Source organism: Elephantulus edwardii, unplaced genomic scaffold (genome assembly GCF_000299155.1).
Source record: "Elephantulus edwardii isolate Elephantulus edwardi_28Jun2011 unplaced genomic scaffold, EleEdw1.0 scaffold00128, whole genome shotgun sequence".
In the NCBI taxonomy this organism is placed as follows: domain Eukaryota; kingdom Metazoa; phylum Chordata; class Mammalia; order Macroscelidea; family Macroscelididae; genus Elephantulus; species Elephantulus edwardii.
The window spans coordinates 1,699,814-1,717,796 of NW_006399878.1; the positions used below are offsets into that span (position 1 = coordinate 1,699,814).

General features: G+C 37.6%; 1 protein-coding gene across 1 annotated transcript in view; it reads left to right on the plus strand.

The window, feature by feature from the left end:
* Nucleotides 1-17,983, plus strand: part of FRG1 (FSHD region gene 1) — a 33,456-nt gene that overhangs the window by 7,122 nt on the left and 8,351 nt on the right. The window contains exons 3-6 of the mRNA XM_006893546.1: nucleotides 1,169-1,294; nucleotides 2,228-2,285; nucleotides 4,560-4,674; nucleotides 7,166-7,270. Of these exons, the coding sequence (XP_006893608.1) occupies nucleotides 1,169-1,294; nucleotides 2,228-2,285; nucleotides 4,560-4,674; nucleotides 7,166-7,270 (404 nt within the window). The remainder of the gene's footprint in view (nucleotides 1-1,168; nucleotides 1,295-2,227; nucleotides 2,286-4,559; nucleotides 4,675-7,165; nucleotides 7,271-17,983) is intronic.

Below are 17,983 nucleotides of genomic sequence, written 5' to 3' on the forward strand. Positions count from 1 at the left end.
ATTTGACGGTACACTCACACAAAAATAATAAAATAAAAAATTTTTTAAAAATGATTTAAAGTGTATTTAATCTCACAAATGTATTGTTTTTAATGAAAAACCTTTAGCTAAAATGTTACCAGTATTTTATTTTTTTGTGTGTGTGTGTTTGAACATGTGTTTATTTACATGAAAGGCCTTACACAAACCAGTATTTTTTTAAATTAGTAATAAAAAGCCTGAACTGTTTAGTTGAATAGGAAATTTTGTGCATTGTGATTAACTCAGTTTTTGAAAATTGTTATTAAGTAGCTTTTCACACCAGTGTAAAAGTAGAATGATATCATGAATCCCTTACTTACTTACTTGTACTTGAGTATAATTGTGTGTTGTTGAGTCAGAACCAGATCATATCTGAACCTCCAGCAGGTTTTCAGAGGCAGTGAATGACACAAGAGATTGCCTGTATTTCTCCTGCAGAGCAGACCGTGTATCTTTGGGTTGACAGCTCAACTCCTTACTTTTAAACCAGTAGAGCTCCCTATAGACCAGAAATTAATAGGTATCAGTATTTTGTTAGTCTTTCACACATGAACACACACAAACTTTTTTTCCTAGTGAATTTTAAAATAAATCAGTCAATATTTCATCAGTAAAGGTTCAAGTATACATTTCTTACAAGGCAGATGTCTTTCTCTCTCAATGACCTTCCCCTTCCCAGTCCTTATGTTCATGCTTCCTATATAACATAAGATGCTTATTAAACCTGACAAAATTAACAAGAATTTGTTAATAATATCTTATCCAGTCAATGACTGACTTATTTCTACTCGTTAATTATAATTCAGGAAACTTAGAAGCCTCTTCCCCTCCCCTTCTACTAAGTAAGTGGTAGAGTAGTCTGTTGAGATTTTAGCTGCTAACCAAAAGGTGGTCTCGCTGGTGGTTCAGATCCACCCACCATTCTGAAGGAGAAAGATGGGTGATATGATTCACAGCCTCTGAAAACCCACAGGAGGCTCGGCTGTGAATCAGTTCAGACTCGACTGTACATAACAACAGTGCACCTTGTTACTGTTGTGAAAAAGTGAAGAAAGAAAACATGGGGTCTTTATGTATTATTTCTTACAACAAAATACTGTGTTGCATCTGAAATTTAAATACTAATTTTTTTTTAATTCTTTTTTAGGAATCTGGTGGACCGTAACAAACTTCGGTGAAATTTCAGGAACCATAGCCATTGAAATGGATAAAGGAACCTATATTCATGCACTTGACAATGGTCTTTTTACACTGGGAGCGCCACATAAAGAAGGTTTGTCTGGCAGAAGCCAGAGAATTGGGGAAAAGTATTTAAAGTATATATTTTTATGTCACTCATTTTAAATAAATTTTAATTAGTTTCAAGTATGTTCCAAAGGAATAGAGCCATCATATTTGATTCATCCACTATGTTTTCTCAGTACTTAACCACCTATTCCTTCTTTTCTATCCAAGCATCCCAGAACATTGTGTATATTTCCATGAAAGATAACATAAAAATTAATGTGGAAAGGGTAGAAGAAAATCTGGTTAATAAGAGATTTTAGTTTCTTCATTCTTCAGATCATTTGAAAAACTAATTACGCTGGGATATGGTTAATAAAAGCTTGAAGTTCTGTCTTCCCCTTTAGCGCATCAGAAAACACACTAATGGCATGTGAAGTAATTGAAAGACAAAAATGCAGTATTTTGGGGTCAGAATGGTCATAACTTCAAAAATTTAAAGCACTTGGTTTTTAAAATTTTAAATCCTTATTTATATATACATTGTGATTTAAAACAAAGAAATCTTGGAAGTGACTACATAAGCACCTTGTCAACCTATCTTCTTAAGTGTGTGAAAATTAATTGTAGTTTTAAGATAATAGTGTAAACACTTTATTAGTGTGTTGATCACTCTATAGTGATATGGAAATATTCTTACATTTAAACTGACAACAGCCAATTTTTAACTAGTAAGGATTGGATTAATCTTCGTCTTGGAGAAAGCACACAATTTAAAGGGTCAAGATTATTTTTGCCCTTAATATATCTTGATGTTTACTTCAGACTATTTTGTAACTTTTATGTTGTCTTCATTTTAAAAGAGAAATTACATCTGTTTTGGTTGGTTTGGGGTTTTTTTTAACTGAAGACTATCTTATATGCAATGTCGAATTTATTGTGACATGATTTTCTTTTTTTTTTTTTTTTCTTTCTTTTGTAGTTGATGAAGGCCCTAGCCCTCCAGAGCAGTTTACAGCTGTCAAACTGTCTGATTCCAGGTAAGCTTGAGTTGAACAATACTAACAGAATTTTCTCTGGGCATGTTTAATTCATATATTAAATACCCAGTATCTGAGCTAGTTTTTATTTGAAAAGCAAATAGTAATTTGAAAATGGATTTTTGTGGCATTCCAAAACTACATTATTTGTATACCTAGTAATTATGTTTTTTACTCTGGGAGTTTGGCTGCTAGCTAGCACCTTGATGGCCGTCCTGTTGGTCACATAAGGGAAGTTTTTGGGGTCCTGTTTGATGTGTATTACTGCTCTTGGAGGTCTGCTCAAAGGTGTGACTGTAAAACTCCGCAAGGGGAGGAGATGGGACTGCAGGCTGGGGCCTGGAGCCTCCACTCTGGGAGGTTGGCTGCTAGCTAGCATCTTGATGGCAGTCCTGTCGGTCACATAAGGGAGGTTCTTAGGGTCCTATTTGCTTTCAAACCCCACAGATTTATTAATTTTCAAATGAATATTCCTTAAATGATACAGCAATCTTTTGTCTATTTGCTGAACAGAATAACTTGGTGTTATTGTGGTGCTGCACACTGTTCCGTAGTCTTGTCAAATACCATAATGGTTACCTATTATGTACAGTGTTTGGATGAACTTCCAGAATGATTTGTGCTGGGAAGCAGGAGTGGCATCCACTTCCTAAACTAGATACCTCTCTAAACTCTACAAACTAAATTCTATAAATGTACAGAATTGATGTTAGTTAAAAAACAGTTCTGTACAGAAATTATGTTAGTTATAGAACAGAGTCCAGGTCTTTTGTGCAAAGCTTATTCTCAGTCACATTCGACTTTACAACACTTAACCACTGCTAAATGAGACTACTGCTGTTATATCTGGAGGAACACACTTCCACTTTTCACATCACTCTTTGTCAATGTGCAGTATGAAGTAACCTGGGTTTGCTGTGATGCTGAACCTTAAATCATTGGAGTATCAAATATCAGAATGATTTCCCAGTGTGGACAGTGTTTGGTAGAGCTCCCAGTTGTAAAACAGGTTTCAAAGCAGGAGTGGCATCCACTTCCTAAACCACGTGCCTCTGGAAACTCTATGAACTTGGAGAAACAATGATAGCTATGGAAGGGCATTAGGTCTTTTCCTAGAGTCGCTATGAGTCGACCTTGACTCGACAGCAATCAACAACATCAGTAATTATTTAGATATTGTTAAATTAGCTTGGAAGTAATTTTGTCTTCAGAATAGAATTAAAGCTCCCTTATAAAACATACATTACTACCTTTGATAATATTGATATACATTAGATAATGTGAAATAGCTTGTTAAAAATTAACCTGTCTGGTTTTTATTTATTTTATAAAATTATGTTAACGCTTAAGGACTTTGGATAAGGAAACAGTCAGTAAACAATAGGGGGAGGGCAGACAGCATGGTTAAAGACACAAGGAAGTATACATAGTAAAAGGCAACAAAGATAAATGCTGTTGTGTACACAATCCTGCGATAATAATCGTAGTATCTGAGTGGATACATAGGAAGACATGTAAGCTGAGCAGATACGTGAAGGTGAATGAGCGTACACGCACAGTATATATAGGCTTTGCATATGATGTTTATATTGCATACATGTTGTTAGGGGCATTGAGTCAATTATGACTTATTGGGACCCCATGGACCACATGTTGAAATGCGTCCCTGTCCTGCATCATCCTCTCAGTCTCTACCATACTCAAGCCCATTGTTGTCGTCACTCTCTCAGTCCATTTTATTGAAGGTTCTGTTTCTTTCCCTAAATCTCTATTTTTCCAAGTAATATACACGTGTATATATGTCTGTGTGCTGTAGTTGTAACCAAAGATACAGTGGAAAATACAGTGGACAGATTACTGAAACCTTAATAGTCATAACCAGACACCTTTAGGGAATGAATCTTAGGACCAGAGTCTGGGGAGTTTGAAATCAATTGGTATAACATAGTTTGCCTTGAGAATGTCCTAAACTCTACTTAGGGAAAGAGTAAATGGATCTTAAAAGCTTCTGTACATCCACCTAAGATGGAACGACCAGTCTCTTCACCCAGAAGAAACATGGATGAATAGAAATGAGAGCCCTAGGAAAGACACGGGAAGAGTGCTGTTACATGGGGTTACAGCCAGTGAAATAGAATGTACAGAAATTGTTGCATGGAAAACTAATTTACTCTGAACTTCCACCCAAATTACAAGAAAAAAATTTTATAATACAGTGTCTAATATTTTTATATTCCACTTCTCCTTAACATTTATCTGTTTATGAATTTGAAGGATTGCCCTGAAATCTGGCTATGGAAAATATCTTGGTATAAATTCAGATGGACTTGTTGTTGGACGCTCAGATGCAATTGGGCCAAGAGAACAATGGGAGCCAGTCTTTCAAGATGTAAGTAGTAGCAGTATTAATAAAAGCTTTTTTTCACCAGAATAGAAAGTCTTTAAAAATCATAAAGGATGGATTTGTAAAAAGAAAATTAAGAGTATCATGATATATAGTAAATCATATTGGGGAGGGAAATCATATGAACACATAACATTAAAAAAGTCATTTAACAGAAGTAGTACTTTTATCTCCTTCATTGATATATATTTGAACTGTCTAGGCTTGAATCTTTCTTAATTTTCATTATAGAACTAGACTCCTGAGACACTCGCCCACCCCCCCCATGCTGCTCACCCAAGTAGAATGTAGAACATTGCTTTATAAACTATGTTATGCCTTCAAGCCCAGTAACTCCATCCTACAAGGTATTTGATTATGTCTAAGATATTTCCGTGACTATGCCTGTTGGTTGGGAGCTCCACTGTCTGTTTTAAATACACATGCAGCACCTACAATTACGTGTGTAGAAATACAACTAAAGCTATATCTGAATGTGGGCATGTTCTCTTATGCCCTCCCACATCCCATTACCATAGCTTTCTACCTATTTGTCTGTTAGTAAATTATTGTTAATATTATCATCTCGGGATTGTCTGTTGTTGAGTAAATAGTATACATACTATTACTTGTAATTTTTGTTATCTCTTTGAAGGAAACTCATAAATGGAACTAAATCAGTTATATTCTCATAATATCTTGTTATGAATTGCATTGTATTCTCAAAAATTACATTATTATTATTATTAATCCTAACTTCTATGCCTGTGGTTATAATCCAGTGTGGAAATGGGTCATCTTTGTTATGTTAGTAAGGCATTATTAGCACAGCATGTATCTTGTATCATTTAATCTCTTTTGAGATACAAGAGATTAAATGAACTAAGAAAAGAAGCCCAGAAAAGGGAAGAGAGATGCCAAGCCATATGAAGGTGCCAGGAGTAGAAGTTCAGAGAGACAAGAATCTTCCTCCAGAGCTGACAGCAAGAGAACATCTTACCCTTAAGCAGTACATCTTGAATTTGGACTTTCTAGACTCCTAAACTTTGGTATTTTCAGTTAATTTCTATGAATTTGAAAGCTGGACAATGACTACAGAAGACAGAAGAGTTGGTGCCACTGAATTACAGTGTTGGAGAAGCGTATCCCATGGAGTGCCAAAAGAATAGCTGTGTCTTGGTGGAGTACAACCAGGGTACTCCTTAGAGGCTAGGCTGGTGAAACTGCCTCTCATCTACTTTGGGCATGTTGTCAGGCGGGACTAGTCATTGGAAGAAGACATCAAGTTGGGAAAGATGAAGGGCCAGAAAAAGAGAAAGACCCTCAAGGAGTTTGCTTGGCACAGTGATTAAAAATGCGCTCGAGCATGACCTCAAGATCTTGAGGTTGGACTAAGATAGAACTAGCTTCCAGTCTTTTGTTCATAGGATCCGTGTGAGTTGTAATCACCAAATGACACCAAACAACAAACCATGAGAAAATAAGTTTTTGTTTGCTAAAGCCATCCACTTGTGCTATTTCTGTTTTCTGCTTTAGCAGCACTAGGTAAAACAGGCCAAAGGAAACATATTTCATACAGTTAGAATTGACTCTCAATTTGCTGTTGTTATGTGCCGTCAAGTCGTTTGCGACTCATAGCGACCCTATGTACAACAACCCTAAACTCTGCTCTGTCCTGTGCCAATCGCACTGTCTCTGACACTCCCATCCTGATTGTCCCAGTCACGGAATCAATCCATCTCATAGAGGGTCTTCCTCTCCTGCGCTGTCCCTCCCCCCTACCAAGCATGATGTCCCTCTCCAAGGACCTGTCTCTCCTTACAACATGTCCAAAGTATGTCAGACGAAGCCCCAGAATCCTTGCCTCCAAGGAGCACCCTGGTTTAATCCTCTCTACGATGAATCTGTTTGTTTTTCTGGCAGTCCATGGTACTCTGAATACTCTTCTCCAGCACCACAGCTCAAAGGCATCAATTCTCTTTCTGTCTTCCTTGGTCATTGTCCAACTCTCTGATGCTCTCAAGTACTTATTATATTTATTTTTGTGCAGTAATGTTACAGATCATTTCTCTTTTCTACATAGTTTTTTTATATTGCCCTCTAAATTTTTTTTTAAAAATGATTTAGAATCAGAAAGAGATAAGAGAGAACCCGTTTGTCTGAAGATTGCACTTGTGGCCTAGTCCCATAGGGAGTTGTACTGGCAACCCAAAGGCAGCAATCTCTTCGAATCTCCCGGCAAACTCTGCAGCTGAAGGATGGGCAGCAGTCTCCACCCACCCCAACCCCCTTATGATTGACAGCCTCTGAAAGCACACTGGAGGGTCTCCTATGAGTTGGTCCCAGCCCAATGGCAATGAGTTCAAAGTTGAGTTAATTTAGTCTGAAGATTTAGATATTCTTCTGCAGTTATTCTCAAAGGTGTGTTTTGTTGTTGTATTTTATTTAGGGGAAAATGGCTTCTCAAAGGTGTGTTTTGTTGTTGTATTTTATTTAGGGGAAAATGGCTTTATTGGCCTCAAATAGCTGCTTTATTAGATGCAATGAAGCAGGTGATATAGAAGCAAAGAATAAAACAGCAGGAGAAGAAGAAATGATAAAGGTAATTATTACATTCTTTTGTAAATTACTTATGCCATACTGTAATTTTTGCAGGAAATGTTCTAGCAAGGTAAATATTTCATTATTTTTTTAATGCAACATATTTTTTACAGCATATTCTTTCCATTTAGTTTTTCCCCATTCATTCATTGTTGCATATTTTCCTCCCTGCTCACCCCTCCCCACAGTTTGTTTTTCTCTTTGAAAAGAAAAAAGTTCTTTCATTCTTATACAATCCCCCCTCCAAGTCCACAGTTCACTTTACTATGCATTTTTTTCTGTAATCTTGTCATGAAAATAATACCTAATCCTATATTCCTTTTAAACAATTCTCCTCCTCATCTGTTTAAATGCAGTATATATCACTTATCCCCTCTTTTCTTAGGTTCCCCCAAACACCGGTGTCAGTCCCATTTTACAACAGTGGCACTATGCAGTATTTGTCCTTTTGTGACTGAGATATTTCAGTCAGCACAATGTCCTCCATTTTTCTTCTAAAAGGTATTTGTAGTGAATAAATCATTGACTGTACAAAATTCTGTCATTTAATCTCCAGCTTCATCTAATGTCATCAAATCTATATTTTCTGACTACTCATCTTGCTCTCCCTGTTCCCAACTTTTGCATTCCAGTCACCCGTTATTACTGATGCATCTTAGTTGCATGTTCAGTCAGTTTCCAACTGCAAAAGCTGGTAGTAGAAATCATGTATTCCGTCCTCTTTGGCTCTGGTTGTTGGTGCGTATGTTTGAATGATAGTGGCATTAATAGGTATTCCTTGTATACATATGGATAAGTATCCTATCACAGCATTGTATTTCAAGATGGATCTAAAAATGATCTTTTAACTGTGAATGCGACTCCATTTTTTCTTACGTTTTTCAGTATAGTAGATCATGTGATTGATGCAGTATGTCCCATGTCAATCCAGCTCATTTTGCCAATTCATAGTCTGTCAATATTTATCTGTTCCATTTCTTCCTTAACATTATTCAGTTTTCCTGTATTCATGCTTCGCACATTCCATGTTCTAATCCGTAGTGTCTGCTTATAACTGTTTCTCCTCCTTTGTGTTTCCCAACAGGAGGGTTCAGCCTCCAGTGGCATATCTGATTGTGTAATTAATCTAAGTGTGATCTGTTGTACTCAGGGGTTTTGTACTCTAAAATACTCAGATGTATTTTAGATTGCTCTGTTCCGTAGTCAGCACTCTTGGAATCAACAGTCAAGAATTCAAAAGATGAATTGTAATTAGGAAACTCTACTGTCAGAGACCTCTCCAGAGAACTGAAGAGCAAGGATGTCAGCCTAGAGACTAAGGTATACCTAATCCACATCATGGTCTTTGCAGTTAGTTACTATGTATTGGAGACCTGGACAGTGACTGAGGATAACAGAAAAATAATTGATGCTTTCAAGATGTGGTGCTGGAGAAGAGTACTGAACATAACAGTGGACTGCCAGAAGAACAAATACATCTCTCTTGGAGAGAATAAAACCCAGTTTTCCTTGAAGGCAAGAATTTTGAAGCTCTTTCTCACATAGTTTGGCCATGTTTCCAGAAGAGACTGATCCTTGGAGAAGGACATCGTGCTTGGAAGAGTAGAGGGACAGCACAGGAAAGAAAGACCCCACATGAGATAGATTGACATAGTAACTAGGGTAATGATGATAGGCGTGTCAGACACAGAGTGATAGGCTTAGGATAGGGCAGGGTTCAGTGAGTCGCAGATGATGGCATATAACAAGAACAACAATGCTCCAGCATAAATAACATTACATGCAGAAATTGTTAAATAGTTCTGGGTCCTTGCTTCCATCACACATGTCTCATAACATTTTCAGAAGTGAATTTCAGCCTTATTCACCTATCCTCCAATACTACAGGTTAATTATGCCATCTTGTTCATTTTCTTCTGTTTCTTTTTCTTCTTTTTTTAAATGTAAAAGCATCTGAAAATGTTACTTTGGAGCATAACTATATATTAACAGTTTAAACCATAGTTGAGAAGTTATGGATCAAGTTTAGTAGTTCTCTGCTAATGACTAAAGAAACAAAACTATGTTTTTGTTTCCGTTAAATTATTCAGTTGGTAATTATAGAACATTAGCTCAAGAGTTCAGTACAAAAACTTTATCAGCTCATCTTAAGTGAAACCATTGTTGATACTGTTGCTTACCATAGAGGAGGAATCAAACCATAGATGACCCTTCAGCAGGTTTTGAGAAGCAGTTAATCTTAAGGGAAGAGATTGGCCATCCTTCTCCCTCAGAGAACCTGCTGGAATGCAGTGCAGCTTCTTACTACTAGGCCACCAAAGACAATATAAAGTTTGTTTATTTCATAGTTTAATTATGTTTTCTTTGTGTTAAGTGTCAGAGCACTTGTCATAATCTCCTCTTCACTAGCATAGGGCTATGTAAAAAGATTTTTCCTGCTTGCACACCTCACATTTTTGATGAGAAGTTGAAATTGAAGTCAGTAAAAATTTTGAATAGTAAGCTTAACTAAAATAACTTAGAGAAGATGCCTTAGGTTGAGTTCTCTAGAGAAGCAAAACCAGTGAAGCTTTTATGCATGTCTGTCTGTGTTTGTACACATATATGTACATGCATGTATGTATTCATATATAAGAGTGCTACTGTAAAGGCATTTGACTATATGGATAGCAGAAAACTATGGCTAACAATGAAAAGAATGGGAATCCCAGAACACTAAATTGTGCTCATACAAAGCCTAGACCTAGAGCAAGAAGCTGTTGTCCAAACAGAGCAAAGGAACAGTGCCAGAAAAGGTGTATGTCAGGGTTGTATTCTTTCTCCATACCTATTCAATCTCTATGCTGAGCAAATAATTTGAGAACCTGGACTCTATGAAGAAGAAAGTGACATCAGGACCTGAGGAAGACTCAGCAACCTGTGTTATGCAGATGACACAACCTTGTTTGCAGAAAATAAGGAAGACTTGAAACACTTGCTGCAGAAGATCAAAGATTTCAGCCTTGATTGTGAATTGCTTTTCAACATAACAAAGATAAAAATCCCCACCACCAGACCAGTAAGCAATATCATGATAGATGGAGAATAGATTGAAATTTTCAATGATTTCATGCTACTTGGATTCACAATCAACACCCTTGCCAGCCTTCAGGAGGGAGATTGGGAGATGTATTGCATTAGAGAGTTCCCTGTCAGGGACCTGAGGAGCAGTGATGTTAATTTGAAGATTGAGGTGCTCCCGATTCATGCCATGGTCTTTTCATTCACTCGCTTTACTTCTGAAAACTAGACCATGAATAAGGATGATAAAAGAGAAATTTATGCCTTTTGAGTTATGTTGTTGAAGAAGAATACTGAATATCCAACGGGTTGCCAAAGAACAAATACATATAGTTTGGTAAAAGTACAGCCAGGATGCTCTTTGGAAGCAAGGATGACAAAGCTTCATCTCATACAGTTGTTTTTTAAAAAATAAATTTTTATTTTATATTGGTTTGCTTACAGAGTTCATATACACTGTGTTTTGAATACTTTGAACATGCTGCTTATTGTTGCTGTTGTTAGTGCCATTGAGTTGAGTACGACTCACTGCAAATCTGTAAACAAGAGATGCGAACCCTGTCCTATTTTGTGTCACCCTCATCAACTCTGATGTACCTGAGCACTTTGCAGCAGTTACTGTGTCGATTTATCTGGTTGAAGGGCTCTCTCTCTTTTGCCAACCCTCTTCACAAGCATGATGTCCCACTCCAAGGAATCTCTTCTAGCAACATTCCTGAAGCACATGAAGTACATGAGCAGAAGCTTCATCATATTTGCCTCCAAGGAGCACTCTGGCTGCATCTTTTCCAAGACTTGACTTTGTTTTTTTTGGCGGTCCATGGGGTATCCAGCACTCTTCTCCAACACTACAGCTCAAAAGCATCAATTCTTCTGTCATCCTTATTTAGTGTCCAGTTCTCAGATGCATAGCAAGTAACTAGAAAAATTTGTTAGGAGAGGCTATTCCTTGGAAAGGGAAATCATGCTTGGAAAAGCAGAGAGGGTCAGCAAAAGAGGGGAAAACCCTCAGTGATACAGATTAAGACAGTGACTGCAGCAATGAGCTCAAGTGTATCAGAGATGATAGGGATCACACAGGATAGGACAGGGTTCATACCTTTTGTTTCCAGTGTCACTGTCAGTTGTACTCAACTTTACAGCACCTAACAATAAGTGGCTTAGTGCATAGCATTTTTTACTACTAACCAAGTTTGATGGATTGAATACATCATCTGCCCACAAACGAAAGTCTCCTTGCTTCCATGGAATGTAGCTTTCTTAATCTGTCTTTGCCTTTTACTTCCAAAACAAAACAGAAAAATAAAAACCAAAAAATGTATAGCCTTAGAAACCTGATACAAGGTTGCTATGAGTCAAACTTAGTTCAGCTGTGCTGGATTTGGTTTATTTGTATACTTTTTAAGTACATGTTTATATATAAAAAGAGAGATTTATCTCCAGGAAATGACTCACGAAGTTGTTCATGGGTCAGACTGCAGATTTCTTCTGACTTATTTAACAGATGGGACTGGCAAATCCAAATTCAGTAAACATTATGACAGGTTGCTAGCTCAGGTCCCAATAACTGGCAGTCAGATGATGAGGAACCAAGTGCTTGAGCCAAATCAAACTAAGGGCAAGAGTACCTCTTTTGATATTTGATGCAAGTCACACTTCTTCAAAGCAATTCTCTTTCAGTTTACTTGCTGCTCACCACCTGTCATCGTGGGGGTGATTACATCATAGCATATCTCATCAAAGAGATAATTGCATCATAACTGCCAAACCAAGAATTACAGACAGCCAAGTTGACTCACAACTTTAACTATCACAAAGGGGATGTACAGTTGACCACACTATATGTATGTATCATATATATGTCTACATATATACACACATACACATATGAACTCATCTGCATATTGAAAACTAACTGCTAGAACCAACTTGATGTCAGTGAGTGTATTTATACCTTGAAAGCCAGCCATACATAATGAGATTGCCAGTCCACCCCACAAGTCATTCTCATTTTCATATTTGGTTTTTTGGGTTTTTTTTCTAATTTTATTTTATTTATTTTATTATTTTGTGTGTGTGTACCATCAGATCTGACAGGTACAGGAGGAGATTGCCCCTCCTTCTCCAGCAGAGCATCTGATGGATTCAAACCGTATACCTCTGGGATTGTAGTGTAGCTTCTTGCCACTAGGCCACAAGAGCTCCCTCATTTTCATATTTCTAACTACTGTTTTTGAAAGTAAGAAGATGGACTTTTATTATCCTTAGTGTGTTAACACATATGTTCTATCCCTTTGTAGCCAGTGTTCAATCAAAGCCATCGTCTCCACCTGAATACCTTTCTCTTTAAACTCAGGTTCCAACTCCCTGTCTCAGTTTGTTCCTCTTTCATGGAAGTCCTCATCCTACTTGGCCTCTGACAGCCCACTAACCTCTGCATGGACATCTTTAACAGACACTCAGTTCCCACACTAGGTTGCCTTTGATGCAAGGACACTGTGTTTAACCCTGCTTGAGCTCCCTTACCCCACACCAAACCACCTTCTGTGGAAATGCTTTCCTCACCCAACACTGGCCTGCCTCTCTGAATGGATGACAGTCTTACCTTCCTAAGACACTGGCACCCAAAAGCAGCACCACCTCTCTGGGGAAATGCTCTCCTTGCACTGCTAAGGAGCTGACAACCATCCAGACTCTGCCCCCCTACTGAGCTATCAGTTCTTCTCTTATCGCCCCAGTATGATCACCTTCCTCAAACATCCTTTTAGGATGTTCTCATCTGTGAGGTAAGATCCTGCTTGGACTTCATAGATTTTTTTTTTTATTTAATGACCTCTTACAGTGCTTTAATGAAGTCAAAGATAGTGATGATAGGAGTAGGTTTCTGCTAATAATGGCAGTCATTATTGTAAGAAGCTGTGCTGTCATTCCAAAGGCAATCTCCTCCATGCTATTTATGCCACTGATAACCACTGGAGGGTCAGCTATGAGTCTGTTCTGACGCAATGGCACATAGCAACAGCAACATATATAATACACTCATAGCGACCCTTTGTGCAACAGTTCTGAAGCCTGCCCTATCCTGAGCCAGTTTCACTCACACTGACACAACCAGCTCCATTACCCCAGTTACTGTATCAGTCCACCTCATCTGGCGTCCTCTCCTGCGCTTTCCTGCCTCACTTCCAAGCATAATGTCCTTCTCCCAGGGTATACATAATGTGAATAGTTTGCATAAATGTACAGTATACATGATGTGTATTCTGTGTAGACTCTTTGAACCATTCAAACCATTTACTATCACGTTAAAATATTAATCACTACCTTTTTAATAATACAGTGTTCGGAACACTCATAAACTAGTTGTCACCAAGTTAATTCCAGCTCATAATGACTCCTTGTGTGTCAGGGTGGTCTTCAGGGTTGATTTTTCACAAGTAAATCAATCAGGCTTTTCATCTGAGCTACCTCTGCGTGACCCAGACAGACCTCCAATGTTTTGAGTAACTTCCAAGTGGTTAGTTTATGCTACCCGGTGACTCAGTGTTCTATAGAAGCTTTATGTTTCATTATAAATTTTATAATTTATTTCCAGAATATAGTAGAAAAATTATTACTTATAAAATCTGTTTTAGTATGTCTTTTCTGTGTGTGCATTATACCTCTTTGTAGTCACGTGCTTTTTTAAATGTTATTTATTGATTTTCATAAAATAATACCTTTACAGTATGTTTCATTCATATACATTGTTTTATACATTCTTTCATTTACATTGTGTTTCATACAGTTATTCATATTCTAGTTTACATTTTTAAATATTTTTATGTTAATTTATTTACAAAATTCCAATCCAATGTTTTTCACAACAGTTCCTTCCCATTTCCCTCACACACCCCCATTAAATTGTATGACCTCATGATTAATCGGCCACCCACCCCACCCCACCCCACACATCCTCACCCTTCTGCTTCCACCCATCCCCTCCCTTGGTTCCTCATACTCATTCTACAATAATAGTTTTCTACAATATTTGTCCTTGTGGGACTGAGTTAGTTCACTCGGCATAATGTTCTGCACTCCCTCCCAATTTAGGTAATAATTTACAAAATTATTTCTCCTGCATGCTGTGTAGTATTTGATTATGTGAATGTACCATAATTTCTCTATCCATTCAAATATAGTTGGACATCTGGGCTATTTCCATGTTCTTGCTAAGGTGAATAATGCTGCTATAAACATTGGTGCACAAGGTTCCATTTTTGCCTAGTTCTCATTTTCTCGGGATATATTCTAAGCAGTGGAATAACTGAGTCATATGGAATTTCTGTTAAGCTTTCTGAGAAAGTGCCAAACTGCCTTCCCGAGTGCATGTACAATTGTACAATCCCACCAACAATGTATGAGTTCCTTTCTCACAACTCCTCTCCAGCATTTATTACTTGCTGTCCTGTTAAATTATGCACTGTTGCTGGAGTGAGGTGAGTATCTCATTGTGGTTTTTATTTGCATCTTTCTTATTGCCAGTGATTTTTTTTTTCCTTTTTATTTTATTGCCAGTGATTTTGAACATTTTTTCATGTGTCTTTTGGCTGTTCGAGTATCTTCCTTTTTGAAAATTCTTCCCATGTTTTTTGCCCATTTTGTAATTGGGTTATCAGTCTTTTTCTTGTGGAGGCCTAGGGGTATTCTGTAAACTTTCATTATGAGACTCTTGTCTGAAATGTTATTGCAAATGTTTCCTCCCCGTTTGGTAGGGGTTTTTTTCACCCTGTTGGAAAAAGTGTTTCATGCACACAGGGATTGAATCCCATTCATCAGTTTTATCCTCTTCATATTGTGCATTCCTGTCTATATTTGGCAGTCTGTTTATACCATAGACTAAGGAGTCTAAGCTTGAACCCACTTTGTCTCTTAGGACCTTTATGGGTTTGGGCTTTTACTCTAGATCTCTGATCCACCTTGAGTTGATTTTTGTGTATGAATGATATCAATCCTGTTTGAACTTTCTGCAAGTGGAAGTCCAGTTTTGGCAGCACCTTTTGTTGAAGAGGTTGTTGTTTCCCCATTTGTTAAGTTTTATTTCCTTGTAGTCATGTACTTTTAGTGCTTGGGCAGGCTTTCTGCCTGCACTTAAACTCTTAAATTTTCAAATGGGTAATATGTATGTTGTTCAAAAGTTTTTAAAATATGTAAACCAAAAAAAGCATAAGTCTCCCATTCTTCCTGTCTGGGATCCACTCTTTTCTCATCCTTCCTATCTTTGTATCCTGAAAATTTTCTTCTTACCAATATTTGTGTTCTTTTTTTCCTTTAACTGTTCCATTTAGGATATATATTTTATTAATTTAATCTGATAGAAATTGATATTATTCCCTGTCTTTTACACTTAACAGTGTTACAGCTAGAACTTTTGAGGGTACATCATTTTGCAAGTGTGCAAGTATGTTATTGTTATGTGCCATCAAGTTGCCTGTGACTCATAGTGACCCTTTGTACAACAGCCCTAAACTCTGCTCTATCCTTTGCCAGTATCACTGCCTCTAACACACCAACCCCCATTACCCCAGTCACTGAATCAATCCATCTCATCGAAGGTCTTCCTCTCCTGTGCTGTTTTCCACCCTCCCAAGCATGATATCCCTCTCCAAGGACTGGTCCTGCCTTGCAGCATGTCCAAATTATGTCAGATGAAGCTTCAGAGTCCTTGCATCCAAAGAGCAACCTGGTTTCACCCTCTCCAGGACAAACCTATTTATTCTCTTAGCAGTCCATGGTACATTCCGTTCTCTTCTCCAACACCACAGCTCTAAGGCATCAATTCTCCTTCTGTCATTTTTAGTTATTGTCCAGCTCTCTGACACATAGCAAGTGCTTGCAAAGATCATGACCTATATCAGGCGCACCTTAGTCTCTAAAGGGATATCGCTGCTCTTCGCTACTTTGGAGAGGTCTCTAACAGCAGACTTTCCCATCGCCAAATGTCTTTTAATTTCTTGGCTTCTGGTGCCAAGAGTGTTGATTCTAGAGCCAAGCAAACAAAAGCATTAACAATCTCAATCACTTCATCATCTATCTTGATGCTGCCAATCAACCCAGTGTTGAGAATCTTTGTCTTCTTGATATTGAGCCTCAATCCATATTGAAGGCTGCAGTCCGTATCCTTCTGCAGCAAGTGCTTCAGGTCCTCCTCAGTTTCAGCAAGCAGGGTTGTGTCATCTGTATGATGCAGATTGTTGATGAATCTTCCTCTAATCCTGATGCCACATTTCTCCTCATAGAGCCCAGCCTCCCAGATAATCTGTTGTGAATAAAAACTGAAAAGGTATGGAGATAGGATACATCCCTGATATACATCCTTCCCAATTTTGAACCATGCAGTGTTTCCTTGCTCTGGTCTAACGACTGCTTCCTGGTCCAAGTATAGGTTTTTCATTAGCATGATCAAGTGTTCTGGGATTCGCATTCCTCTTAGAGTTAGCCACAGTTTGTTGTGATCTACACAGTCACACACCTTTGTATAATAAATAAAATACAGATAGATATTCCTCTGATACTCCTTGATTTCAGGAAAGATCCCTCTAGCTTTAGCTACAGTATCCCTAGTACCACAACCCCTTCTAAACATAGCCTGCACATCTGGCGGTTCTCTGTTGATATGCTGTTCCAGTCATTTTTTTTTATAATCTTCAGCAGAATCTTGCCTGTGTGTGATATTAATTATATTGTTCAATAATTTCCACACTCTGTCAGATCACCTCTCATTGGAATGGGAACAAATATAGTTCTCTTCCAGTCAGTTGGCCAAATAATTGTCCTCCAGATTTCTTGGCACAACTTGGTGAGCACATCCAGGGCAGCATCTGTTAGTTGAAATATGTCAATTGGTATACCATCTATTCCTGGGGCCTTATTTTTTGCCAATTCTTTGAAAGCAGCGTGAACTTCCCCTTCATCAGTCTCAAGTCCTTATGGGATGTGCGAGTATATCTGAAAAAATTCCCAGGAGTGATGATACAAATATGCATTTGTCATTTTATTAGATAATACCAAAGTATTCTTCATAGGCATCATACTAATTTCTACCAATATAGGAGTGCATAGATTATTTTAGGTTTAATGCAAGTATTGATTTACTGTGTAAAGTTTATAAATGTCATAATAGAACTTTTAGGGATTTGGCCCTCAAATTTTAGATCACATAATGAACACATGTTTTCTTCATGTGGGGAAAAACATGAAACATGTTATCAAATGTTTTCTATTTTATATCAGTCCCTAAAATGGACATAAAAGTTCCTTATTCCAGGCTAAATTCCCTGATCTTACTTTTTGTTTTGTTTTGTTTTATTGTAAAGTATATATAGACATCTTTATATCAAGATGAAGTTCCAGATAAGCTCAAAATGACTTAAATAAACAAAGGAATCTTAACTAGAATTGAATGAAGGCCTTATTAAGGCTGAATATTTAATTTTAGAAAGCTCTTGTCCTTTTTAAAGAACGATTTGTATGGCGTTAAATTGATAACAGCAACTGAAAAGATTAGGTCGGATATTTTCAGGGGCAGTGAGTTAATGAAGGAGGAACAGCTCAGAAAAGGAGAGTAAGAAAGGCTGTTGTTGTTGTTGTTGTTGTTGTTGTTGTTGTTGTTGTT